Source organism: Bubalus kerabau, chromosome 5 (assembly GCF_029407905.1).
Source record: "Bubalus kerabau isolate K-KA32 ecotype Philippines breed swamp buffalo chromosome 5, PCC_UOA_SB_1v2, whole genome shotgun sequence".
In the NCBI taxonomy this organism is placed as follows: domain Eukaryota; kingdom Metazoa; phylum Chordata; class Mammalia; order Artiodactyla; family Bovidae; genus Bubalus; species Bubalus kerabau.
In genome coordinates this window covers 90,958,404-90,986,150 of record NC_073628.1, presented here as the reverse complement: position 1 = coordinate 90,986,150, position 27,747 = coordinate 90,958,404, and the positions used below count along the sequence as shown (strand labels likewise).

The window sequence follows — 27,747 nt, the reverse complement described above, 5'->3', positions numbered from 1 at the left end:
TAGAAGACACCTAGAACAATTCTTGGCCCAGATGTAGCATCTCCTTCCATTTAATTGCAAATATTTATGATAACAGTAATAGTAACAACCACTACCTTTTCTGTCTTTTCATAACATACTTTGTATCAGGCTCTGGGGTAGACACTTGACATATAACATCTCTTTAATCTTCATGCAATACTATCAGGCTTGAAGTTGTCATCCCCATTTTGTGGCTGTGCTGTGCTGTGCTTAGTTGCTCAGTCATGTCTGACTCTTTGCAACTCCATGGACTCCAGCCCACCAGGCTCTTCTGTTCATGGGGGTTCTCCAGGCATTCAGTATTCTCTTCAGAATACTGAAGTGTTGTCATGCCCTCTCCAGGGGATCTTCCCAACTCAGGGATCGAATCCAGGTCTCCTGCATTGCAGGCACATTCTTTACTGTCTGAGCTACCAGGGAAGCCCCCATTTTTGTGGAGGTAGGCATAAACATCAGCAGAAAGAACAAGATGGGACATGGAGTCATTCTGTTGGGGCTTGAGAGAAATATCCAAAACTTGTAAAGCTCCTTTGAATACATAAACTTGCCCCCAAACTGGTTTGTCTTTGTCCCTTGCCATTTCATTGCCCCACCATCCCCAGCCAGTTTCTTGTTTCTCATCTTTGTCTTTAGTACCAGTCTATTTCTTCCATCCAACATCTGTATCATCGTGATGTCCCTTACTAGTACAGTTGTCTGGAAAGCATTCTGGACCAAGTACAGCACTTGTCATAGAGTAGGTTCTAATGAATACTTGTTGACTTAACAAATATTCTGAAAATCTGTGGAGCATGTTATACATGTCTGATAGCAACTCAAAGAATATTCTGGGGAAAAGAGAATTAACAGGAGTCCAATCTGGCACCCCACTCCAGTACCCTTGCCTGGAAAATCCCATGGATGGAGGAGCCTGGAAGGCTGCAGTCCATGGGGTTGCTGAGGGTCAGACATGACTGAGCAACTTCACTTTCACTTTTCACTTTCATGCATTGGAGAAGGAAATGGCAACCCATTCCAGTGTTCTTGCCTGGAGAATCCCAGGGATGGGGGAGCCTGGTGGGCTGCCGTCTATGGGGTCACACAGAGTTGGACACAACTGAAGCGACTTAGCAGCAAGCTTTACTCTAAAAGAATGAGTCTCGACAAGGGTGCCCACTCCCACCACTACTATTTAACATAGTTTTGGAAGTTTTGGCCACAGCAATCAGAGCAGAAAAAGAAATAAAAGGGCTCCAAATTGGAAAACAAGAAGTCAAATTCTCACTGTTTGCAGATAACATGATCCTCTTCATAGAAAACCCTAAAGACTCCACCAGAAAATTACTAGAGCTAATCAATGAATATAGTAAAGTTGTAGGATATAAAATCAACACACAGAAATCCCTTGCATTTCTATACACTAATAATGAGAAAATAGAAAGAGAAATTAAGGAAACAATTCCATTCACCATTGCAATGAGAAGAATAAAATACTTAGGAATGTATCTACCTAAAGAAACTAAAGACCTATATGTATAAAACTATAAAACACTGGTGAAAGAAATCAAAGAGGACACTAATAGATGGAGAAATATACCTTGTTCATGGATCAGAAGAATCAATATCGTGAAAATTAGTATACTACCCAAAGCAGTCTATAGATTCAATGCAATCCCTATCAAGCTACCAACAGTATTTTTCACAGAGCTAGAATAAATAATTTCACAATTTGTATGGAAATACAAAAAACCTTGAATAGCCAAAGCAATCCTAAGAAGAATGGAACTGGAGGAATCAACCTGCCTGACTTCAGGCTCTACTACAAAGCCACAGTCATTAAGACAGCATGGTACTGGCACAAAGACAGAAATATAGATCAATGGAACAAAATAGAAAGCCCAGAGATAAATCCATGCACCTATGGACACCTTGTCTTTGACAAAGGAGGCAAGAATACACAATTGAGAAAAGACGATCTCTTTAACAAGTGGTGCTGGGAAAACAGCTCAACCACTTGTAAAAGAATGAAACTAGAACACTTTCTAACACCATACACAAAAATAAACTCAAAATGGATTAAAGATCTAAACATAAGACCAGAAACTATAAAACTCCTAGAGGAGAACATAGGCAAAACACTCTCCGACATAAATCACAGCAGGATCCTCCTCTATGACCCACCTCCCAGAATATTGGAAATAAAAGCAAAAATAAACAAATGGGACCTAATTAAAATTAAAAGCTTCTGCACAACAAAGGAAACTATAAGCAAGGTGAAAAGACAGCCTTCAGAATGGGAGAAAATAATAGCAAATGAAGCAATTGACAAAGAATTAATCTCAAAAATATAGAAGCGACTCCTGCAGCTCAATTCCAGAAAAATAAATGACCCAATTAAAAAATGAGCCAAAGAACTAAACAGACATTTCTCCAAAGAAGACATACAGATGACTAACAAACACATGAAAAGATGCTCAACATCACTCATTGTCAGAATCAAAACCACAAAGAGGTACCATTTCACGCCAGGCAGAATGGCTGTGATCCAAAAGTCTACAAGCAATAAACGCTGGAGAGGGTGTGGAGAAAAGGCAAACCTCTTACACTGTTGGTGGGAATGCAAACTAGTCCAGCCACTGTGGAGAACAGTGTGGAGAGTCCTTAAAAAACTGGAACTAGAACTGCCTTATGCTGGGCATACACACCAAGGAAACCAGAATTGAAAGAGACACGTGTACCCCAATGTTCATCGCAGCACTGTTTATAATAGCCAGGACATGGAAGCAACCTAGATGTCCATCAGCAGATGAATGGATAAGAAAGCTGTGGTACATATACACAGTGGAGTATTACTCAGCCATTAAAAAGAATACATTTGAATCAGTTCTAATGAGGTGGATGAAACTGGAGCCTATTATACAGAGTGAAGTAAGCCAGAAAGAAAAACACCAGTACAGTATACTAATGCATATATATGGAATTTAGAAAGATGGTAACGATAACCCTGTATGTGAGACAGCAAAAGAGACACAGATGTATAGACCCGTCTTTTGGACTCTGTGGGAGAGGGCAAGGGTGGGATGATTTGGGAGAATGGCATTGAAACATGTATATTATCATATGTGAAACGAATCGCCAGTCCAGGTTTGATGCATGATACAGGATGCTCAGGGCTGATGCACTGGGATGACGCAGAGTGATGGGATGGGGAGGGAGGTGGGAAGGGGGTTCAGGATGGGGAACACATGTATACCCGTGGCGGATTCATGTCAATGTATGGCAAAACCAATACAATATTGTAAAGTAATTAGCCTCCAATTAAAACAAATAAATTTATATTAAAATTTTTTTAAAAAAGAAAAAATATCCATGGAAAATACATGTTTGTTTGTGTTCGTGTAAGCTTAATTTTCACAAGATACATTATCTAAAATAATAAATAAATAAATATATAAAAGAATGATTCTCCCTTGGTGAAATTTAAACCCTTATCACCTGGATTGGGAGAGCAATTTTGGGGAGTAAGAGGTTGAGCCACGTGGTCTTCTAGTCACAGGGAGTGGCTGCCAGCCTGGACAATGGGAAAAGTTGCTTTTATTCCATCTTTGTCGTGGAGTTGAAGACTGGCTAGCAGACCTGGAAATACAGTTTGTGGAGCTGGAAGAAGAGACAAGCACAACCGGCCCATCCATTTGATGGGATTCTGAAACCTCTTCCTTCACCTAGTTGATGCTTGTTTCCGTATTCAACCCAATGCCACCTCCCACTTGCTAAGAGTCTGGGTTTTCTGTGTGTCTGGACTGAGACCAGCAGAGACTGGAATGAGAAACTAAAACTTCACAGAGAAGTTCACTGGCAAAACCAGACATATGAACAGCTTCCCATCCTGGCCACTGTCACTGAGCTTGACCAATGGCCCTGGACCCAGGGAGGGACACAACAGCAGGGAGAAAGCCTGTCTGAAGAATGGACCAGAAAGCAGAAGGACAATCATGGAGCAACTTTTTGGGCTCCCTGAGAGTTCCTGAACAGGAGCTCTGGCCTCAGGAAAATCTGAGTTTGGATCCTTGCTCTTCCTGTTTCTATCCTGGCCAAGAGCTTTGCAGGTGTTATTTCACTTGATTCTCACAGTGACCTAGGTGAGGCTCCACATGGAATGTGAAGGTCACAGCTAGGACCAGAACTCAATGCCTGCCAATCCCTCAACAAGGACTCTGTCCCCCGAATCCTATTGCTTCCACATTTTGCTATTGTGGATATAGAAGAAAGTTTTCCCAGGGTGATGGCCCTGAGAAAAGAGAAATCACTTTCAGAAAGGCCATTTTCTCAGAAAATGTCCATGACCATTATTGTCAGAGGAGAAACAACTGCCTGGTGATTTTCCTTCTAGAAAGTTTCCAGCGTCAGGTGGAGCAGGGCTCACAGTGCTCGAGTTTGTGAATCTGAGCCTCCAGCCTTCAAAGGGTTGATGAGAAAGAAGGTACCATTTCACGCCAGTCAGAATGGCTGCGATCCAAAAGTCTACAAGCAATAAATGCTGGAGAGGATGTGGAGAAAAGGGAACCCACTTACATTGTTGGTGGGAATGCAAACTAGTACAGCCACTATGGAGAACAGTGTGGAGATTCCTTAAAAAACTGGAACTAGAACTGCCATACAACCCAGCAATCCCACTGCTGGGCATACACACCAAGGAAACCAGAATTGAAAGAGACACGTGTACCCCAATGTTCATCGCAGCACTGTTTATAATAGTCAGGACATGGAAGCAACCTAGATGTCCATCAGCAGATGAATGGATAAGAAAGCTGTGGTACATATACACAATGGAGTATTACTCAGCCATTAAAAAGAATACATTTGAATCAGTTCTAATGAGGTGGATGAAACTGGAGCCTATTATACAGAGTGAAGTAAGCCAGAAAGAAAAACACCAATACAGTATACTAACGCATATATATGGAATTTAGAAAGATGGTAACGATAACCCTGTATGTGAGACAGCAAAAGAGACACTGATGTATAGAACAGTCTTTTGGACTCTGTGGGAGAGGGAGAGGGTGAGATGATTTGGGAGAATGGCATTGAAATATGTATAATATCATATATAAAATGAGTCGCCAGTCCAGGTTTGATGCACGATACAGGATGCTTGGGGCTGGTGCACTGGGGCAACCCAGAGGGATGGTATGGGGAGGGAGGAGGGAGGAGGGTTCAGGATGGGGAACACGTGTATGCCTGTGGCGGATTCATTTTGATATATGGCAGAACCAATACAATATTGTAAAGTTGAAAAATAAAATAAAATTTTTAAAAAAAATGTCTTTTCAAAGGGAAAGGAGAGAGTCTAGATGCAAGGAACCCCAGGGCCCTCAGATTCTGGGAAATGTTCTCAGGGAACCTGTGCCTAGGGCTCAGCTGGGTCCTATTATCCTTTACCAGGAAAGCTGCAGTCTTGGGCCCATCCTCTTTTCTGCAGACCATTCAAGAACAACAGTCATGCACTGGGCAGTGAAGTAGAGCATCAGGGATGTCTTTTCCACAACTTAAAAAAAAAAAAAATTGAATTTGAATCACTTTAGTAATGCAAGCTTTGTCCAACTCCCCCTCCCTCCCCTCCTGTTGATAAGCTGTCTTCATTCCCCTTCTCACCTGCCTGGCTCCTGTGTTTGGAATCCTGCAGTTTGTGGACAAATCTTTAGGTGGATCTTATTAAGTACTTTTTGAAAAGGTGATTGAAAGGGAGAGGAGTGGAGGAGAGGAATGCCCCAAACTAGATTCATTTTGCACCCTCATCCTGGAGTAGGCTCTATTCCTGAAGGAGAAGGTAGAAGTGGGAAGATGTATCGCTCACATGAGTTTCTGAGAACTGCTTGCAGAGAGTTTCTGGGTCCCTCCTGGATTTGAATGATGGACTCTTACAAGTGCATTCTGGGGAACTTCCCTGATGGTCTAGTGTTAAGAGTCCATCTTGCAGTGCAGGCAATGAAGGTTCAATCTCTGATTGGGGACCTGGCATCCTACATGCTGTAGAACAATGGAACTAGCACATCTCAACTGGAGAGAGTTGTATATGAAAGTGAAAGCGTTAGTTTCGATCAGTTGTGTCCAACTCTTTGCAACCCCATGGACTGTAGCCCTCCAGGCTCCCCTGTCCATGGGGTATTCTCCAGACAATAATACTGGTATGGGTAACCATTCCCTTCTCAAGGGGGTCTTCCTGACCCTCCTGAGTGATTAAACCCGCATCTCCTCTTTGGTAGGTAGATTCTTTACTATCTGAGCTACAGAGTTGTGTATGCATTGCTTCATTTGGTCTTCACAATAACTTTAATAACTACATACTGTTATTACGCCCATTTTACAGATGAGAAAACTGAGACCTTTAGAGGGTATGAAGCCTGTCAAAAGTGATACAGTCAGGAATGGTTGGAGTAGCAGTCCAGCAACATAGCCTGTGCTCTTAACTACCCTGCTAGACTGCTTCTACATGAGTGTGAAAATGTCCCCTTACAAAAATCCAATTCTAGAAGGAATAATTTCATCACGCTGGCCACACACACTGCCAAGCTCCGGTACAGGCTCACTCTACCAAAATGTGAAAACAGTGGGACATAAACTGGGGGAGGTGAGCTCTGTCTGGTTAACTAGCTTTCATCATATGTCCTTGGGCCCTGGGTGTGTAGTGTCCAAATAATCTTCACAAGGCAGTGTTATTTTAGGTGGCGTTTGAGAGAGTGACACACACACACTTCCCATATAGGACTGTGGGGTCAGCTGCCTGGCTGGCAGCCGGCAGAGAATTCATGGAACTTGGATGGGCTTCACAACTGGTACCGAAACCATTCAGCTTATCTTGTTACATTTATTTTTGCTTATGGGAACTTACCATCATGGGAATGCGTCCCTGTGACAGTCTGAGTGCCCAGGACAAACCAAGACAGTGGAACAACAGTTCCAGGAAAGCCTGGTTCAGTTCTGACAGGGCTGATTTAGAGGGAGGCAAACCTTTAGGGATGGAGAAAGATCACAGAGAGTACCAGTTTGCTGCACCATCACTCTTTGGACACATATGAGCTTGGTTTACAACTCTTAGAGCTTTCTATTGAAGTTGCATCTCACTAGCAAGGCTAGAATTAGGATAGGATAAACCATTGTGGAAAATCAGCCCCCAAGGCTACCCTTCAGACCTTAGTCATCCATTCCAACTGTATGGATTCCTGAAATGTACCAGGTGCTTTCCAAAGCTGAAATGTGAGCAATGGGAGAGCAAAGAAGTCTAGGTCATCAATGGGCATAGGTCTCAATGTACATCTTAAGTTGCATTATTTATATCTTATAGCCGAGCTTTCTAAGGTTTGTCACAACTTCTTGCAAGTCCTGGGAACAGGGAGTTCGAGCCAATTTGCCTGTTGACTGAGTACCAAGCCCATTTCTTGATTTTTGTTTCAACACAGGAGCACAGAGATTGATACAGAATAGTGAGGAGGTACAAGTTTGTTGGATGAATGGATAAATAAACACATTTGAATATGTGCTCAGTTGTTAAGTCACATCCAACTCTTTTGAGACCCTATGGAGTATAGCCCACAAGCTTCTCTGTCCTTGGGCTTCTCCAGGCAAGAATACTAGAGTGGGTTGCCATTTCCTTCTCCAGGGGATCTTCCTGACCCAGGGATCGAACCCGGGTCTCCTGCATTGTAAGTGGATTCTTTACCTTCTGAGCCACCTGGGAAGTCCCTATTTGAATCTGATCAAACTAGATACTAAATATATTTCATGTCTTGTCAGGAAGCATCTTTTTTTCCCCATTCGTTATTCACTTATTCATTCGTGCTTATATATATATATATATATATATATATATATATATGTATATATTCAAATACATATCTACATATGATCCAGAAGATCATTTCCAATAATTAAAAAGAACAAAATGAAGTTCAGTCACTGATGGTTTTATAGTTTGTGTGTCAGCAAGGTCTCTCTCACCTATCAGCGCTGGGCACTTATTCTTAATCTATTATATTTTCTGGAAACTTATCTTTACTTGGAAAGCAGGGATATATTCCAACTGCCAGGTAGTGACACAGAGACAAATTCCTGCTCTGCTTCCTCACAAGAGGGAACGGGATCAATGTCCAGGTGGGTAAAAATGCAGAACAGAGTTAGCTAAGACTCACTTGGGAAAAGCTTTTGCAAGCTTTCAGGGCGTCCCTGGTGGCTCAAGGGTAGAGAATCCACCCGCTCTTAAGCAGAAGAAATGTTTATTTGAAGTTCATCAATCCGTTGTGTTTTTCCTTGTCTTCATTTTATTTCAATTCAGACAAAGTGAATTATATTATCTTTTATTTTAAACGGCATGAATAATACAATCTTGCATTTGTAAAAATTCTAGATGCCTCTGTATCCATCCATTTATGCATTCTTCCATCTAACAACATATTCTCAGAGGCCTAACAAGAGCAGAGTTTCCCAATTTTCCTCCAGTTGAAAGATTTTGAATCATTTGAATTTTAACGGTGAGTATATGTCATTCCTACCAATAAAACAAAGTCTTTTTTATTTGCATAAAATAGAATAAATTGTAAGGAATCTAGGTCGTTAAAAGAGTGGCTTGGCTTAGTAACTGGGTGTTAAGATCTTGGGGAGGGGGTGAATTTGTGCACCATTGTGTTAGCTTATTTGGAGTTTTCTCTTCTCTTCAGGTACCAGACATGCTCCAACAATGGACTGGTGGCGGGGTTCCAGAGCCGCTACTTCGAGTCAGTGCTGGATCGCGAGTGGCAATTTTACTGCTGTCGCTACAGCAAGAGATGCCCATATTCCTGCTGGTGAGCCTGGCAGCCAAACGCAATCCCTTAAGGCTACTGGGACTGGAGGGGAGCTTGGGGGGGTGTGCTTTGGTCCACGTTTCTAGTTTCATATAAGCATCAGCCTTCATAAACAAGTTTTAAATATAGCAGCTAGTCTATAGAAGGGAGAAGGAAATGGCAACCCACTCCAGTGTTCTTGCCTGGAGAATCCCAGGGACAGAGGAGCCTGGTGGGCTGCCGTCTATGGGGTCGCACAGAGTCACGACCGAAGTGACTTAGCAGCAGCAGCAGCAGCCTATAGAAGGGGATGGATAGATGAAAGAAAAGGCCAGAGTAGTATTCACACTGGGAGGGACCTTACAGGTCATCAACCCAGTGCTCCTACATCCCTTTTTTGGTAGAAAAGCAAAAAAAAAAAAAAAGAGCAATAGAGCAAAAACGTGACTTGCCCCAGACCAGCCAGCTTATTTCATGGTGGTTCACCTCTAAGCTGAAGTTTACAGACCCCTGTTTCAGTGCTCTTTTCTGTCTCTATCATTATAACTTCTCATCACATCCAAGGACACTGGACATATCTGGGACCCTATGTTTTCTTGCAGGACTTCTTTTGAAGATCCAGCCTTTTTCCAGGTCAGAGTGCCAAACATAGTATATAATCATAGACTTAAAAAGGACCTGGCCTTTGAGTATATATAAATTCTGATAACTTGCATTGGATGTTGACAACACAACTTGTCCCAAGTTCTTCAGTCTGGAAACAAGTCAGACATTTCTACTTAGAACAAAAGAATAAGTATCAGCATTTGAAGGTTGACTCACTCAAGTGACATATCTTTCCACAGTGTGATGTGATGCTTGGAAAAACAGCCTTGTGGGTCACGCTTATTCTCTGTAACCAAACAACCCCACAGATGCTCAAGTAGGGCAGAGTGTCTCTAGGGATAGACAGCATTTTTCTGTTTGAAGCAGTGATGAATGGTAAATTCAGAGCTCAAAGTCATCTGATCGCAGTAGCTCTCTGATGGGGCAGGGACTTCAGCCAGCTGTCCAAAATGCCTCCATGCTGTTGTTGTTGCTCAGTCACTCAGTCGTGTCTGACTCTTTATGACCCCATGAACTGCAACATGCCAGGCTCCTCCGTCCTCCACTGTTTCCTGGAGTTTGCTCAAATTCATGTGCATTGAGTCAGTGATGTTATCTAACCATCTCATTCTCTGTCATCGCCTTCTCCTCTTGCCTTCAATCATCAGGGTCTTTTCCAATGAGTTGGCTCTTAGCATCAGGCAGTGAAAGTATTGCAGCTTCAGCTTCAGCATCAGTCTTTCCAATTAATATTCAGTGTTGATTTCCTTTAGGACTGATTTATTTGGTCTCCTTGTAGTCCAAGGAACTCTCAAGAGTCTTCTCTCCAGCACCTCAGTTTGGAAGCATCAATTCTTCAGCGCTCAGCTTTCTTTAGGGTCCAACTCTCATATCCATGCATGACTACTGGGAAATCCTTAGCTTTGGCTTTACAGAACTTTGTCAGCAAACTGATGTCTCTGCTTTTTAATATGCTGTCCAGATTTGTCAAAGCTTTCCTTCCAAGGAACAAGCGTGTTTTTTTTGTTTTGTTTTGTTTTTTAATTTCATGGCTACAGTCACCATCCACAGTGATTTTGGAGCCCAAGAAAGTAAAATCTGTCATTGCTTCCACTTTTTCCCCATCTATTTGCCATGACGTGATGGGACCAGATGCCTCCATAAAGCTGGTCTTACTCCACCATGGTTGGTGAACAGACATGGCTAGGGTGTAGGTTATAACTGTGAAAGTTCCTGAATCCAAGACCTAAAGGGTCTTACATTCAGGGTAGAGTAGCAGGAGCCCACCAGTTTCTAAGAGGCTAAGAATTTAATAAGCATGGAGCCGTGTATGTGGGACCAAAGTCTTGAGATCAAAGGCTGACAGAGATGAGCAACTTTTATTAAGTTACCCAAGACATTAAAATCTCTGGTAACAAAATTTATCCTTGGCCGTGGTCTGCAATGGTCTGCCCATCCTCTCCCACCACCCCACTCTCCCCATTCCTCATCCCACTCCATCACCCAGACTTGACACTGACAGTTGGTAGAATCAAACTGTGGAGAGAGAGAGGAGAAGAATGGAGAGAGGAGATAATTCCTCCGAAAGACACAGAAAGTCCACTTTGAAGTGGTCCCTCTAAGAAAGGCTTCCCTTGACTGGACCTCTTCCTGGTTGTGTGGTGTCAGAGCTGAGAACTACTATGGTTGTCAAGGAAATAGTCCTTTTCCAAAGGGACACTTGGAACAGCACAATGAGATTGCAGGAAACTCTGTGGTATGCAGGGCATGACTCACTGTCCCGCCGGCACGTCTAGACATTTCAGTGGCATCTTTAAGTTTCCTGAGTCATGACAGTCTATGTTTTTCTAAATTGCATGAAACCTCTAGGGCATGAATTAGGTCTTATTTCTCTGGCATCTCAGCTTATTGCTTGGCACAAAGTAGGCAATAAATTTTTCAAATGAATAGTTGAGCATCACAGACCCCTTGGAACAGTAACAGTGGGGAAACCTGACATTGATATGAGGAGGTTTTATAGTGGAAAAAAGTCTTCCTTCAAGTGCATTATTTTATCCGATCCTTTTAACAGCCCTTCGGAGCGAGAACTGTTTTCCCACACCTTCCCACAGTGAAAGCTCCTGATAACCCTCTTCCTCTAAACCTTCCCTCACATCACTTTAACTAACTTGAATCACCTCCCAGGGAACTGGGCATATGTGGGTGGAAACATTTTTCTCTTCCCACTTGGAAGGCTGTTCTATAGCACTGAGCCTGACACTGAGAAGTGAACATCTATCCTCTCCGAGCTTGCAAGCTTTTAGGGATTCAGGAATAGCACCCTGTGCACAGGAAAAAAAAGTAAATCATCCAAGCAACTCCCACGTAAGTGCGGGATTTATTTGTTTGGTGGGGACCAAGGCGCCGCTCCCATTTCTGTCTCTGCAGTTTCTCATGAGATATTATAGCATCACTGAAGTCTGGTAAGAAAGCAAATTCCTGATAGAAGCAGACATGGCATCACTCACAAGTCCCCACTGGGACTGGATACAGACATAAATGTTGTTACACAGATTTATTTATGTGTGAGAATATGCATTCTTAGTCCATTCATCTGCAAACCACAAACACGTGTCACTGAGGAAGCCACAACCTTTCAGAGACTGAATAATTCCCCAGTCTCCACACAGCTCCAGTGGCTGCTTGCCATGCACCAGGCTGTCCCCCATCAGCACGCTGAGGCTGTCCAGGCGTAGACCATGTCGCAGGGACCAACAGTTTTGAATTGAACATGTGTTTCCTTTCCTAAATGTTTCTTTTCCAGATTCATAGCCTTTCCTCAGGTTCACTGCATAATATGTTTTGACTAAAAAAAAAAAAAAAAGCCCTTCCTCAGAATCAGCATAGATAACCCATTAGTTTTCCTTCAGCCTTGAGTTTCTATAATGAATTTCTACTATGAGTTTCTATATGAATCTCAGATACTGTATTCTGTTCTCCACTATCTGGTCTCCCCCTCCATTATGCTGAAGTCATAAGCCAGAGATTTTTTTTTTTTTTTAATTCCTAGATAGTTCTGGCTAACAACTACAACAAAATCAGCTCATCTGAATATTCTCCTCTTCCTACCCCAAAGCACTCCATCAAAGCTTATCTTTAACTACTGCTTTCATTGTCCAGCTTTTAATACAAGATGGCTAATGTTTGCATTCCCATTTCCCGTGAGACCATGACAGGGATAAAGATGACCTCAGAGGCATCTCCATGTGGCATCTGCCCCCCCCCACCCCTGCTCAGATGCCTACCACAGTACTACTCCCAGAAGCCTGGTGGGAAGGGAGGCTTCTACGATGCTTCCTCTGAGCAGGTTGGAAGCTGTGATTACAGAGACGGAGACACCCACATTTTGAGAAAGTAAGACCGGATGTTACATTTTTAAGCAGCTTGCTTTGAGTTTAGCTGCTTCTGGGGCTTAGATCAACCATCGCCTGGCACCGCATGAAACACGAAGCACTCATTTTAGGGGTCGATGGGCCCTTTGAACTTCAGCAAAATCAATCATATCTGTCATCATTTGGGGTGGCGTGGCTGTCGTAATCATTGTGCCATATTTCTAATTTAGAAATGTATTTGCCGCCTGCATGTCAGTGCTTCCTCCCTTCCTATGCTCAACCTTTAAGAGTAGAAACTTCAGACATGTGGCTGGTTGTCTAGTAAGTATTGGGTAACATAAGACCAGGTCCTACTTGCTGCTTAGAACAAAGTAAATCTTGCAATTCCAAATTTGTGGCTCTATACTTTCTTGTCCACTCTCTTTTATTGTATTCTAGAAATAATCATTCATTCCTCTATTCATTAATTCACTTAATCAGACTGAATATGAATGGATATAAGTACAGTTCATAGACTTTGATTCAGTTCCTAATGATGATGATAATTTTTATTTTATTTATTAATCTACCCTGTTAGCTCATTTACTTCTGATGCACAGAAATCATGATCTATGGCCCAGATGATAGAACCAGGGTGCAGAAGTTGTGACTTGTTCAAAGTTCTGAACTCAATTCCAACAGGTCTGTCTGCCTCCAGATCCCACATGCTTTGCACAGTACTGAGTCCTCTGAATCTCGATGAGAAAATAAGACCTGGACAAATGGAGTATTAGGTAACAATACAGTGGGCATCTCATAGTGAAAACAGAGAAGAAAGTGGTTATTTTAGCTGGAGGGGAGACACTGCAGATGGAGTTGTCCCCACCAACTGCAGGATCGGGCAACCATGACGCAGTGTGGCCAGTGAAAACTAACATGAGTCAAAACAAATGTGCTTACTGACCAGCCCTGGGCTTGGAATGGTGAGCTGGAAATTCATTTCCAAGAGAGCGATTTGGAAAATACTTAGGGACTTTCCTATTCTAATTTAAAACCACAGATATATCTAGAACTGTGTTCCCCCTGTTGTGATACATATTTGAACACTTTGATACATAGTGCTCCAAAATGCCACAAGAGGACAGACATGACCGTATTGAATTCTTTCTCCTACCCCCAGAGTTCAGGGCCTCTCTGCAGAGACGGGCACTTTGGTGACTCCAGAGTCATTTAGTCCCACTTGAACTCTTCCCCCAGCTCTTTGCAGAAGTCAGTTGACTCCGAGGTTGCTTTCCTGTATGCATAACTGCAATTGGGTTTTACTTTTTTCATTTTTGCAAAAATAATTCAAATAGGTTCTGATATAGCACCTACTGGGGATGCCAGGCCACTGGCAAATTAGTCTCACCTAAAATTTTCTCATTCTTTGTAGCTTACCTGGCAAAGCATTTATTAATCAAGAGGATTGACCACAAGCAGATTCTGTTTATTTAAGACACTTTTCAGTGATTTGCCTGTCAGAAAGGGGTGTCCTCTTTTTGACTGTATGTGGAATGTAGGCCAATCTCAACATATCCCAAGTCTATAAATGTTGAATTTCTCCACATCCACAGCTGAACTAGATTATAAAAGTGTATATGCTTGTCATATACTAATGACCCCTCAAGGAGCTCACTGTACTGATCACCATTGTGAAACAAGATGCTATACAGTATTCTGTTTTTTGATCAAAAGCTAAATATGTGATGCTGACAAGTAATAGGACTTTATAATGTTGTTTAGTCTCTAAGTTGTTTAGTCGCTAATGTTGTTTAGTCGCTAAGTTGTGTTAGACTCTTTTGCGAACCCATGAACTATAGTCTGGGAGGCTCCTCTGTCCATGGGATTTCCCAGGTAAGAATACTGGAGTGGGTTGCCATTTCCTTCTTCAGGGGATCACTCCTGACCAAGGGGTAAAACCCATGTCTCCTGCATCGCAGGCAGATTTTTTACCACTGAGCCCCCTGCAAGGCCCAGAACATTAGAATAGGGTATTTTAAACAAGGTGTTAATTGAAAAGCAGAAAAGTGACATGTTAGTTGCTCAGTCATGTTTGACTCTTTGTGACCCCATGGACTGTAGCCCACCAAGCTCCTCTGTCCATGGAATTCTCCAGGCAAGAATATTGGAGTGGGTTTCCATTTCCTTCTCCAGGGTATCTTCTTGACCCTGGGATTGGAACCTGGGTCTTCTGCTTTGCAGGCAGACTCTTTACCATCTGAGTGACCAGGGAATTCTGGGAAGCATAGAAAATAGAAGTAAGACAGAATTAGAGGTTGGATTGACCAGAAGAAGCTTCTGAAAATGTTGTTTGAGGATGGGCTGAGCACTAAAGAATGGGATGGGAAACACTGTTTACTCTTGTTTTGAAAAAAGCTGATGTATGGCTTCCTCAGGTAACCCCTTCTAGTTTGTTAACTTGTAGATGCTGAGTTTTCTTTCAGTTTTTAGGGTAGGACATCTGTGGTGTGTGCTTCTTGGCATCCCACAAAGTGGGATAAGGTTGAGGATGTGACACTAACTGATGCTGGGCCATAGGGCATGGCCCCATTTGTTCTCGTGCACACCAGTGAAGTACACAGCCTAAAAGTGGAGCCTCTGGGATGACCCCCAAAGAATCCAGTTGTCCTACTTGCTGACAGGTCAGACAGGTAACAAATAGATGCTGGTACTACAAGGTCTGACCTTGTGTTCAAGTCTCAGTAATCAATAATAAATGGCTTCCTGAATGGCTCAGTGGTAAAGAATCTGCCTGCAATACAGGACATGAGGGTGCAATCCCTGGGTTGGGAATATACTCTGGGGAAGGAAATGGCAACTCATTCCAGTATTCTTGTCTGGGAAATCCCATGGACAGAACCTGGTGGGCTATAGTCTATGGGATTGCAAAAGAGTCAGATATGACTTAGCAACTAAACAAAACAAATCAATAATAAAGGTGAAGTTTGATAAAATCTATACTGAGTCACTTTCTGTTGAGAAAGAGTCAAAACCCTTTCCTTTAACTATTAAAAATTGCATAAGTTCTCAAGCAAACCTCCAACAATAAGTAAATTGTCCTCTTTAAATTCTATCTCTACTCTCCTTTTTAAAATGAATGTGATGATATATATCTGAGTAAGCTCTGTGACATGTCATGTTCTCATAGAAAAGGAGAATGCCATCTGTCAGCTGTGGCTCAATTTGTGGTAACGTACTGGACAGCAATCATTTATGGATTCTAGCTGAATCCATTGATAATTTCAGAGCTTTAATAATCTTAGATGAGAAAATCCTATATCTGTTTTAAAAATCACCTCCATTTGCATGGGCCTTCTTCAATTCATACCTAAGACATTATTTAATTTCTTTCCATCTTCTTCAAACTTATCTAATACAAGAAATTGTACAAGTGGTTCTATGTTATCAAGTTCTCACTTAGTTTTGAAACAACCTTCTGGTCCTGTCCCCTTGCCTACAGTTCAGTTCAGTCACTCAGTCGTGTCCAACTCTTGGTGACCCCATGGACTGCAGCATGCCAGGCTTCCTTGTCGGTCACCAACTCCCAAAACTTGCTCAAACTCATGTCCAATGAGTCGGTGATGCTATACTTTTGCCTACAGATGGCATTAAAAGTAGTTTAAAGTGAGAAATTATGCTCCAGTAGCCACTCATCCAAAAGTAATAGGGGAAACACACACAGAGGGACAATTAGCTCTTTGTAAAGGGATATATAAGGATCCTGATAGAAGAGGTTCAGTAGTAGACTCATTTCAGTAAATTGCATAAAAACGTCCATATAATCAAAGCTATCTTTTTTCCAGTAGTCATGTATGGATTGGCAGATTTGGTCCATAAAGAAAACTGAGCACCGAACAATTGATACTTTTGAATTGTGGTCCTTGAGAGTCTTGAGAGTCCCTTGGACTGCAAGGAGATCAACCAATCAATCTGAAAGGAAATCAACCCTGAATATTCATTGGAAGGACTGATGCTGAAGATGAAGCCCCAATACTTGGGCCACCTAATGTGAAGAGCTAAGTCATTGGAAAAGACCCTGATGCTGGGAAAGATTGAAGGCAAAAGGAAGAGGAGGCAGCCGAGGATGAGATGGTTAGATAGCATCACTGACTCAATGGACATGAGTTTGAGCAAACTCAGGGAGAGAGTGGAGGACAGGGAAGCCAGGCATGTTGGAGTCCATGGGGTCACAAAGAGTCAGACACAACTTAGTGACTGAACAACAGCAATGTTACTGACAGAACTTTCTCTTCTTGCAAGGGAAGGCCTGTTTGATTGTTTTAATTGGTCTGGAAATGTATGGCAGTGCTCCGTATGAAGTGTACTTTGCCATAAAACTGCCTGCCGTGACCTGGTAATCCACAAGGAATCTGGAACCACACTGAACTCCTCCCCTTCTGCCCTCAGGAAGCCCATCACCATAGTTTATGAAACCCTTATCTTGTGCTTCCTTGTAGTCTCTTTTAATTTCCTGACAAGTCCCTATGCCCTTGTCCCCGTGTCTTGTTCTGAACGTTTAAATTCTATTTTTTCCTTCTGAGGAGTTATTACTAGGGCTTTCACTTATTGGAATATTTTGTGTGTGCATGACATCCTCAGAAACTAAATGGAGGCACATTTATCTTGTTCTAGAATTCAGAATCCTGACTGTATTGAAACAGCAGTTCCCTCTATGAATGGTGTTTGGGAGGTTTATTGATTGGGATTCTTTCTTCCTCTGTATTTTTACTTTCATAAAGTAGAAGTAATTTTTACCAAAACCCAAACTCTTGCCTTACCCTCTTTATCAAAGATTCTGTAAAATAATCTACACTTGACCTCATGATTTTATAACAAAAACAAAACAACATGAAAATCCCCAATATCAAGTAAGAACAAAAAACTGGCTGGGACCAAGATGGAAATACACAAATAAGCATGTATGACACCTTCCTGAAGGTATTCTAGAAATTTACTGAACAGCAGTCCCCCACAGAGGAACCTCATAGACAAACTGTCAGTTGAACAGGAGACTTTTGGTCTGGCCACTACCAAAAATGAAGCCATAGGAACTGCTAGTTGAAAAAAGCAATGCATAACTTTTGTCCCCCTTTGAAGCTTAAAATATCATTTTTTTTAAAAATGCAAGCCTCTCTTTCCCATTTCATTCCAAATGTATTTAATTATCCAAATAATCTGAAAGTAGATCAGTAAAAACTTAAAAAACTATCAGTCTAGCATAATGATTTCCAATAGTTTTGGGAACTGGATTTAGCTTAATGTAGTGTTGCCTAGGGGCTTTCCTGGTGGCTCAGATGGTAAAGAATCTGCCTATAAAACAGGAGACCCAGTTTCAACCCATGGATCAGAAAGATCCCCTGGAGATGGGAATCGCAACCCACTCCAGTATCCTTGCCTGGAGAATTCCATGGACGGAGGAGTCTGGTGGGCTATATAGTCCATGGGGTCACAAAGAGTCAGACACGACTGAGTGACTACCGTACACTATTACCTTAGGTGGATTTCTGCCTCAGCACATCTTAAAATGTTTGGCAATCAACTTTTATATATTGTATCTAAAGAGTGCTCTAAAAATTCTGTAAAATATTTTGTGCTCCCTGATGTAAGAAAAAATGCATTCTACTCCATCTCTTTTAATCCTAATTTTCATTATCAACAAATCCCTCCTCCTTTGGGTAAACTTGAATCTAGCACTTGTTAGAATCCTCAGGGATCACAAACCAACAGAATCAAAATGAAAACCTATTAGGGCCATTTATGAGTCATTTAATGTTTTCATTAGGAAAAGAAAGTCCTTGTTCTGAGTCTCTTTGGAAACACAAAATAGGGTTCTGCCTTAGCTTGTTTCCTTCCATAAATATTAAGCAGAAACACATGGAACCCACTCTAGATAGGGCTTGGTGTTCTGATAGAGCATAATTATGTCTTGAGAAGAGAAGAATCAGAGAACAAGAACAAGTGCATAATGTGGGAAAAGAAATGGTTATGAACAAAGAGAGTGAAGTTTTAGGTTTCGGTTTGGGCTTCCCTGGTGGCTCAGAGGGTAAAGCGTCTGCCTGCAATGCAGGAGACCTGGGTTCGATCCCTGGATTGGGAAGATCCTCTGGAGAAGGAAATGGCAACCCACTCTGGTATCCTTCCCTGGAAAATCCCATGGACAGAGAAACCTGGTAGGCTATAGTCCATGGGGTTTCAAAAAGTCGGAGACGACTGAACAACTTCAACTTCAATAACTCAGGTTATCTTGTGTTAACTTGTTGCATCGAAGCTTGAGAATCTTCTAAGAGACCTTCCAGTTTATGAATCAGGCTTTTAAGATCTCATGACAATCCTTGCAGTATTAAGTTTACATTTAGGGAGATCTTTATATCATCAACATACAATGACCTGTGACCCCAAATCAGATTAAATTACTGACACTATTTGTTTCCCAAGAAGTTTGGGGGTGCAGATAAAGACTTTGGGGAACACATATCATACCGAAAGGACTATTTTGATCCTGAAGATCCCCAGTGGTGAAGCATTATAAGAGCCAGGAAATTCTAGATTTATTCTAGTGGACCACAACAAGCCTACCCAGGGAGAGGCCAGGGCTTGGCTTAATCTTGGAGGAGAAAGAAGGAAATGTGAAGGAGGAAGAAGACACAAAATTTCTCCTAACAATTCAACTCCTACCACGTGTCATACTTATTTGTGTTAACCCAAATGACAAACCTATAAGGTAACTTTCATTCTTCTATAGACCAGGAAACTGAGATTAAATGACTCTCTCAAGGCTATTTATTTATTCAAAAAATACTTACTAGGACCAGGAACTGTTTTAGGTGCCAAATAAACAATGGCAGACTAGGTAAAAACTACCTTTATACAGCTTATATTTTATTTTAATATTTTTCAAATATAGTAAAAAAAAAGTGCATATTAAATTATCAGACCATACAAATAACATACAAATACATGCACACATATATATTTTAAACAAAGTTTTTATCTACATACACAATAACTTATCTTTAGTATGTATAATGCAGTCTCTGATATTTTCTATTCAATCTCTTCTTCTTTTTTAAAGCTCAGCTGGTCCTAACCAATTAAATTGATTTCATGATCTACTAGTAAGTTACAACCTGTATTTTGAAAGCATGGTTCTGGTTGACTGGATTGGGATGAACTAATACTGATACAAGTCAATGTTTCCTCAAGGCCTGAGGAGCTCGCTGTATCTTTTTTAGTGTCTAGTTTAGTGGCAAGAAGGAACATGAGACGTGAGAGAAAACTGTCCATCTTTTTGCAGCCTGGAATGGTTTAATAGAGGTCATCCAGCTCTGATTTGGGTCTCCCATAATGTTGAAACTGTATCTCTCCATTATAGCATGTCTTCTGTTTGCTCCCAGCAGTATAGTTTTATCTTTTCCCTCTAACCTTTTGTTCTTCCCACATAGGCTGACAACAGAATATCCAGGCCACTATGGTGAGGAGATGGACATGATTTCCTACAATTATGATTATTATATGCGAGGGGCAACAACCACTTTCTCTGCAGTGGAAAGGTGAGCCTTCCCCATGGCAAGGTTGGAGTGGTCAGAACCAGCTCCCTGCAAGGGTCATATCTGCAGGATTTTTGATCTGGGGTTTTCCCTACTTTAGTTTCCTACTTGGTCTAGGTTAACTAAAAGATTGACATTACAATGGAAAACAATGGGAATTGAACCTACTTTGTGGAGTAGCTCACCCTTGGAGATGAGGATGGGTTCCAGATTGCTCAGAGCAGGAGATGCCAAGTTGGTATTCCATGATGGTTTATGCTCTTCCTTTTATCAGTCTTAAAAAGCATTTTTTTCCTGCCAAACATGTTAGAGAGGACAAAAATGATTAAAAGAGTGCCCACTGTTGAAATGAACCCTGTCCAATATCACTTCTCTATATGATCCTCACTTTGGGTTGTGGGAAGGGAGAGAAAAGAGAAGAGAGGGGACTGGAGAGGAGAAACACGCAAAACTCACCAACTATATTTAGAAACAAAAATGGAGAACTTCAGAGAAAAACAGTACTAATTTTTTAAAACCCCTTTCTCTCATAATCAGTTTCCAATTTTATCACAAATACATCAAAGCAAAACAATAAGAGGAAAATAAAAATTCTTCTCCCTGCTAATAAAGAAAGAGATATGAATAAATTCAGGTGTCAGAAGGTTGATTTGACCTACTTATGGTTAGGTGATCATCACTTTACACAGCAAATGAATTCCTGAAAAGTTACCACTAACTGTTTAGCAAATAGAACAAAACCTAACTCATTAATTCATTAAATAATAGAATGACAAATTTGGTTGGGACATTTTTGTGTATATTTATGTTTTTAAGTGCAATGATATCATACCTAATTGGAGTTAACTTATTTAATATGACCTTTAATTAAAAAAAAATTAAACAGAAAAAACAAACATGAATGAAATCTGAAAAGATGCAATACAGGTTTCAGGCTCAATGAACAAAAACCCTTACATTTATTCATAGAAAACCCCCTCAATTCTCACACATTAATTGTTTGCATTTTACATACCTTTTTATCTAGCTTAGTTATTATTTTCACAACCCACATTTTGAAAGCATGGTTCTGGTTGACTGGATTGGAATGAACTAATACTGATACTAGCCAATGTTTCCTCAAGGGCTGAGGTGCTCGCTATATCTTTTTTAGTGTCTAGTTTAGTGGCAAGCAGGAACATGAAACGTGAGAGAAAACTGTCCATCTTTTTGCAGCCTGGAATGGTTTAGCAGGCAAATTAAAAAATAAACTACAGTGAGCTATAACCTTATACCAGGCAGAATGGCCATCATCAAAAAGTCTACAAGCAATAAATGCTGGAGAGGGTGTGGAGAAAAGGGAACCCTTTTACACTATTGGTGGGAATGTAAATTGATACAGCCACTATGGAAGATGGTCTGGAGATTCCTTAAAAAGCTAGGAATAAAATCATCATATGATCCAGCAATCCCACTCCTAGGCATATGCTCTGAGGAAACCAAAATTGAAAAAGACACATGTATCCCACTGCTCTTAGCAGCATTATTTGCAATAGCTAGAACATGGAAGCAACCTAGATGTCCATTGACAGATGGATGGATAAAGAAGCTGTGGTACATATATACAAAGGAATACTATTCAGCTGTAAAAAAGGAACACATTTGAATCATTTCTAATGTGGTGGATGAACCTAGAGCCTATTACAGAGAGTGAAGTAAGAAACATAAATATCATATACTAATGCATGTATATGGAATCTAGAAAAATGGTACTGATGAATTTATTTCCAGGGTAGCAATGGAGAAACAGACACAGAGAATAGACTTATGGAGGGAGAGGGTGAGATGTGTGGAGTGAGTGCCAAGGAGACATACATTACCATATGTAAAATAGATAGCCAATGGGAATTTGCTGTATGACTCAGGAAACTCAAACAGGGGCTCTGTAATAATCTAGAGGGGTGGGATGGGGAGGGAGATGGGAGGGAGGTTCAAGAGGGAGGGGACATATGTATACCTATGGCTGATTCATGTTGATATTTGACAGAAAACAACAAAATTATGTAAAGCAATTATCCTTCAATTAAAAAAATTTTTTTTAATGAATAGGGAAGATATTACTTCTCACCAGTTAAAATAAAACAGGTCAATGATGTGACACACACAAAACTATATTTAAGAAAAAGAAAAGGAAAAACCTAAGAACTCAAAGCCCTGAAGGGCAACATTGGACAACAGTATAGAAGGGTGCTCAATGTTCCTAATGATGTTTCCACGTCAACGAGAAAATTAGTTTGGCATTTTCTGTTTAAGGAGACAGGAAGGAATACAGTAAAGAGAGTACACCATCCAAAATTTCCTCAAAATAAATATAATTTGACAGCTAAAATGTCCAGTGGCTATTGACTTGGACATTTTCAGTTATGTAGTTTAACCTAAAATCTTGGAAAACTGAGCTATTCTATCATGCATTTGTTTACAATTAATATACCCATGCAATTTTGCCGCGGTCACTAACAATCAGTGGTGTGAAGATCCACAACTTGGATTTCTCCCGCTCTGCTGAAAGATGCTGAGGTCATCACCTTCAAGAAGTATTTTCAGTGTAGGACTCATTGGGCAGGAGCTTTTCCTCCACAGGCAGATCATAGTGGTTTTCTCCTGGAATGGAGTTGCGCAGCTGGGGCACAGATAGCTCTTTGTTGCAGGAGCCTTTCCCATGCGTTGCAGATGTTCAGCAGCAGCCGGACCCCTCCACACTAGATGGCAATAGCGATCTCCCCTCCCCCAGAGCTGTGACAACAACAACAATAAAAATCCCCAAGGAGCGAAACTGCCCCTTCCTGAGAACCACCATCCAGGAGGGAAATCAGAGACTAAGCCTGATTTGAATAACTTGGTTCTTTTACAACCAAGTCTAACTTTTGCTTAGCATCAATTAAAGCCTTTTGAAAGAGCAGCGTGAATGCCTGGCTCAAGATCTTATTTAGCTATGTCTGTTGGCATAGAGATAAATCAGACTTGTCTACAGTAATGAAATTTATTTTATAAACTCACATGCCACCGATTTCCTAACCTCCATCTGAAACAAGCCATGTTCTCTGTGAACAACTGCAGGAATAAATACTAATAAATAATTGGTTATCCAGGCTCTTGAAAACTTTTTATACTTGGGCAGCCTATGCCCATTACTCTAAACAACCTCGAGCAGCAGACTCAAATTACAAAGCCTGCCTTACTGTGTGAGCAGCCTGTTCCATAGCTGTTGGCAAGAGTTACCTCCCAGAACTTGAGAGTGGTCAGCCCCACCTTCCAGATTTGCAGCTTGATGATGATCTTATCAGTGTTGGTGTCTAAGAAAAATTGATCTGGGAAGAGGCCTTTCAGACTGAAGAGGAAGAAGAATATTCTAAGGTTAAATGACCCCACTGTGCTTGGGAAGCATTTGCGTGACTATATACAGAATGACTTTTTTGCCCTTCATCAAGACTTTGCAAAAGATATGACAGCCGTGTTCTCAATGGGGGTATGGGTGTCAAGTTACGGAGTCATTGTGGTATCAGATAAAGAGCAAGATTTGAGTTCAACAAACTTGGAACTTGCAATTGTCACCTAATTATGTTAATAAAGTTCATGTTTCTCTGAGTCCACTTCTCCACCTAAACAATGACATATTGTGAGGATTAAATGAGAAAATATGTAAAGCATCTAGTGCAATGCTGGACATACTGGAGGATTCAGCGAATAGTGGTTACAGTTGTCATTACCTTCGCTGCTATCATTGTTAGATAATATCAGACCAGAAGAGTGCTATGCAGAGTAGGCTTTCAATATATTTTTGTTAAATAGGTGAACAAAGGACTTGGGCTAGTCCTTAGCAAAGAATGTTCCTTGAAAGGCATCCACACTATATTTTTCAAAACTAAACAATTCTGTTTTCTCATACCTATGCCTGACCATCTAAACAAATATGCAATTCAGTTTCTGTCATGCAAAAATAACAGGCACTTTCCTTTTCATGTTAAGGCTTTTAGGATTGTTTTCTCTCTGTCCACTTCCCTGTGATAGTGTTTTCTGAAGAGGGTACAGCACAGATCCCAGCACATTGTACGTTCTCAGAAAAAGAAAGAATGAGCAGATGGATAGCCAATGTAAGAGATGATTCTCTACAATGAAATGAAGAAAATGTTAAGTAAATGTTTTTATCCCAAGCTGTTAACCTGTATGTCCAAGAAGGTGCTTTTGAGACGGACCAGTGATCAGCTGATCACTGGTAATAAACAGGACCTAACCACACTGGCGACCTAGTTAGTCCCCTCCAAGATGCACCTTGAACTGGGTGAGGAGGTGTCTAGGAGTCCTGACCTCATAGACAACTACCAATAGGTTTTCTAGAGACTTCTTAGAGATGTTTCCTGAGAGGAAAGTGAGATTAGGTATCCCTTAAGTTCCTAAATTCTCCAAAGATTGCTCATTGCTTTATTCTTCCCAAGGTATCTTTTCTCACTGATATTAGCTCTCTGACTCTCTCCCTACAGGGATCGCCAGTGGAAATTCATAATGTGCCGGATGACTGACTATGACTGTGAATTTGCAAATGTTTAGATCTGCAACCTACCAATCTGAGTGAAGGGAAGAGGTCCAGGAGGCCTGAGGACTCCACAGATGTTAACATCAGCAGGGAGTCCTAAGTGGTTTCTGTTGCTCTCTTTTCTTCTGCTCAAGCTGGTTGGTAGCTGGAATGCCAGTTTTCTGGGCTTTCTGACTAGTATCACGCTTATAATAAAATCCCTAATTTCTCACTTTCAACATGTTCCGTAGAAACCCTTTTGTATGAGTGACAATGGCTCTGTTGCACACCATATATTCTGTGTGCACATGCACAGCCTGAAAACAAGCCTAGTTGCTTGAGCACCTGTCTCAGCCTTGCTGTTGCTTTTACTACCCAGTGAGCTGCCTGGTGCTGAGCAGTACCTGTGAGGAGGTTCAGTAGTAGAATGAAGGGGCAGAAATTGAAGAAGGGGACCAGGAATGCTCTCTGGAGCTCTGTCTGTTTGAAGGAAACCTAGGATCTTCACAGAGAACAGACCTTCTGCCTTAGGGCGACCTGCTTCCACTCTCCCACTCCACGTAAGCCATACTTGCCTAGAAGTTCAAGTGCAGAGCTCTGTGCTCCAGGAGGGAGGAGACTAGGAGGTGAAATGGGGAGGTGAAATTGTTTGGGCCTGAAAGACTGAGGATTGGAAGAATTTCCCAAACTGGAAAAAGATTGTTAGCATGCCCAGTAATGAAAATGAGCACAGGAACCAGAGAAACCTGTGAGAATCAGTCTCAAGTAAGACAAAAACAAGGAGGATGAGAGAGGTCAGAGAATGGGACTCAAGTTAGGAATCTGGAGGAAAACTGAAAAAGGAGTTTGACTCGCCAGCACCTGGAAAAACTGGCAAAGGCCCTGTAGTTGTGCGAGCTACTGGCAAACTCATTGATTTGTTTCCGTTTTCTGGATGGGAAAGGCTGCCCTGGGGGATCTACTTCTTTTCAATGTGTAGTTTAGGGGTGTCTTTTGCAGAGATGGCACTATTTTTCCTCCTCCTGTGATGTCCCCATCCCCAGCCCTTTGTACTCTCTTCATCATAAAAAGAATAAAAATATTAACATTCACTATGTTGCAAATGTTAAGGGTCATTTTTCTCTCTCTGTGCTAAGCCACTTCAATCATGTCCGACTCTTTGCAATCCTACGAATTGTAGCCCTCCAGGCTCCTCTGTCCCTGGGATTCTCCAGGCAAGAACACTGGACTGGGTTGCCATTTCCTTCTCCATTTTGCTCTCTGCTGCTGCTGCTGCTAAGTCGCTTCAGTCATGTCCAACCCCATAGACGGCAGCCCACCAGGCTTCCCTGTCCCTGGGATTCTCCAGGCAAGAACACTGGACTGTGTTGCCATTTCCTTCTCCAATGCATGGAAGTGAAAAGTGAAAGTGAAGTCGCTCAGCTGTGTCCGACTCTTAGCGACCCCATGGAATGCAGCCCACCAGGCTCCTCCATCCATGGGATTTTCCAGGCAAGAGTACTGGAGTGGGGTGCCATCCCCTTCTCCGACTTTGCTCTCTACTCTTCCCCTTTCTGATTATTCAGAAAATATAGCGTCTCATTGTGATTTGTGCCAAGCACCATGCAGGGCACCAGGAATCCAATAATGATAATGACAGAGTATGAGAAATCCAATAAATAAAGCATAAAGTGCTAAGTGCTTTCATTAAGGATTGGATAAAGGGTGGAATCACATTTCTTTGCCCTTGAATCTAGCTGATTTGTCCTCAGCATCCTATGGACCTCCTCATGCCAATGTGTCACATGATTTTTGACCACAGGGAGCCTCTACTTTCTTTATCCACACAGTTTGCCTTTTCTTTTCAGATCTGTGCTGTGCTTCCCTTCTCTTCTCTCTCAGGAGACCCAGGCAGGCAGGCAAATCCACAGGGATCACCTACCTTGTTAGGCAACCCATCCAGGTGGCCAAGACAGTGAATTTCAGCCAGTGAAGCTGGCATTTCCCAGTGACACCTCGGTATTAGGAAGAGAAAGGCAGAGCTAAAGATGTCCGCCTTTGACTTAATGCTGAGGCCCTTTTTCACATTATATTTCTGCTTTATTTCTTCCATTTCACTGTTTCCATGTCTCTGGCAATTTTCATTTACACCAAGCTTCCCTGTGTTTTTTCTCACAAAGGGCACCATTAATATTTTAGCAATTGCAGCTTTGGGTCAGGATGGCAGCCAGGAAATGGACTTAGCCGGGTGTGTGGAGCACAGCTGGAAGAAAGACAAGCAACGCAGACTGGCTGACTTAGCAGCCATGAAGGAAACCAAAGGCTGGGGAGGAGGTGGGGGAGTAGGGCACCAGAATGCTGGAGGCTCGGGTTGGAGAGGTACAACTGGGAGCAGCAGTCCAGGAGACTGCCAGACAGCACGAGTCAAGGAAAAAAAAGTAATACAGCAATCCAATATGTGTCTGTGCCAAGTAGAATAAATGGAGAGAAGAACTAAGAGAAAAGCTATTTTTGCATATAGGCCAAGGACAATAACAGGAAAGTCATCATCAGCTTGGTTCAAATCTGAATTTATACTTTTTTTTTTTGGTCAACCTCAATCAGAAGAAACCAAGTGCCAGATTGAGGCTTCATCCCTGATCTTCTGACTGTGATCTCTCTCTGTGCTCTCATTACTCCAATCTTTCTAGTAACTTGCACACAACCTTAGACAAACCACCTCCCCACTCTATGAGGAATTTATCCAGGTGATATTGTGGTTTCTTGCAACCTCAGAAATCCTGTGAATGCTGAACAATCTGTCCCAGATTGTTTACAAATTCCTAAGGCATTTTCTTCCGGAGAAGAAGCCTGGGATGGGATTTGAAAACGTAGTTCCTGCC

The 27,747-nt window shown here is 41.7% G+C and overlaps 1 protein-coding gene across 1 annotated transcript in view; it reads left to right on the top strand.

Annotated features, from left to right (window-relative positions):
- The window catches only part of DPT (dermatopontin), a 36,696-nt gene extending 11,016 nt beyond the window's left edge, over positions 1–25,680 (top strand). The window contains exons 2-4 of the mRNA XM_055582179.1: positions 8,712–8,837; positions 20,233–20,340; positions 24,855–25,680. Of these exons, the coding sequence (XP_055438154.1) occupies positions 8,712–8,837; positions 20,233–20,340; positions 24,855–24,921 (301 nt within the window). The 3' untranslated portion in view covers positions 24,922–25,680. The remainder of the gene's footprint in view (positions 1–8,711; positions 8,838–20,232; positions 20,341–24,854) is intronic.
- Positions 25,681–27,747: the final 2,067 nt, after the last annotated feature.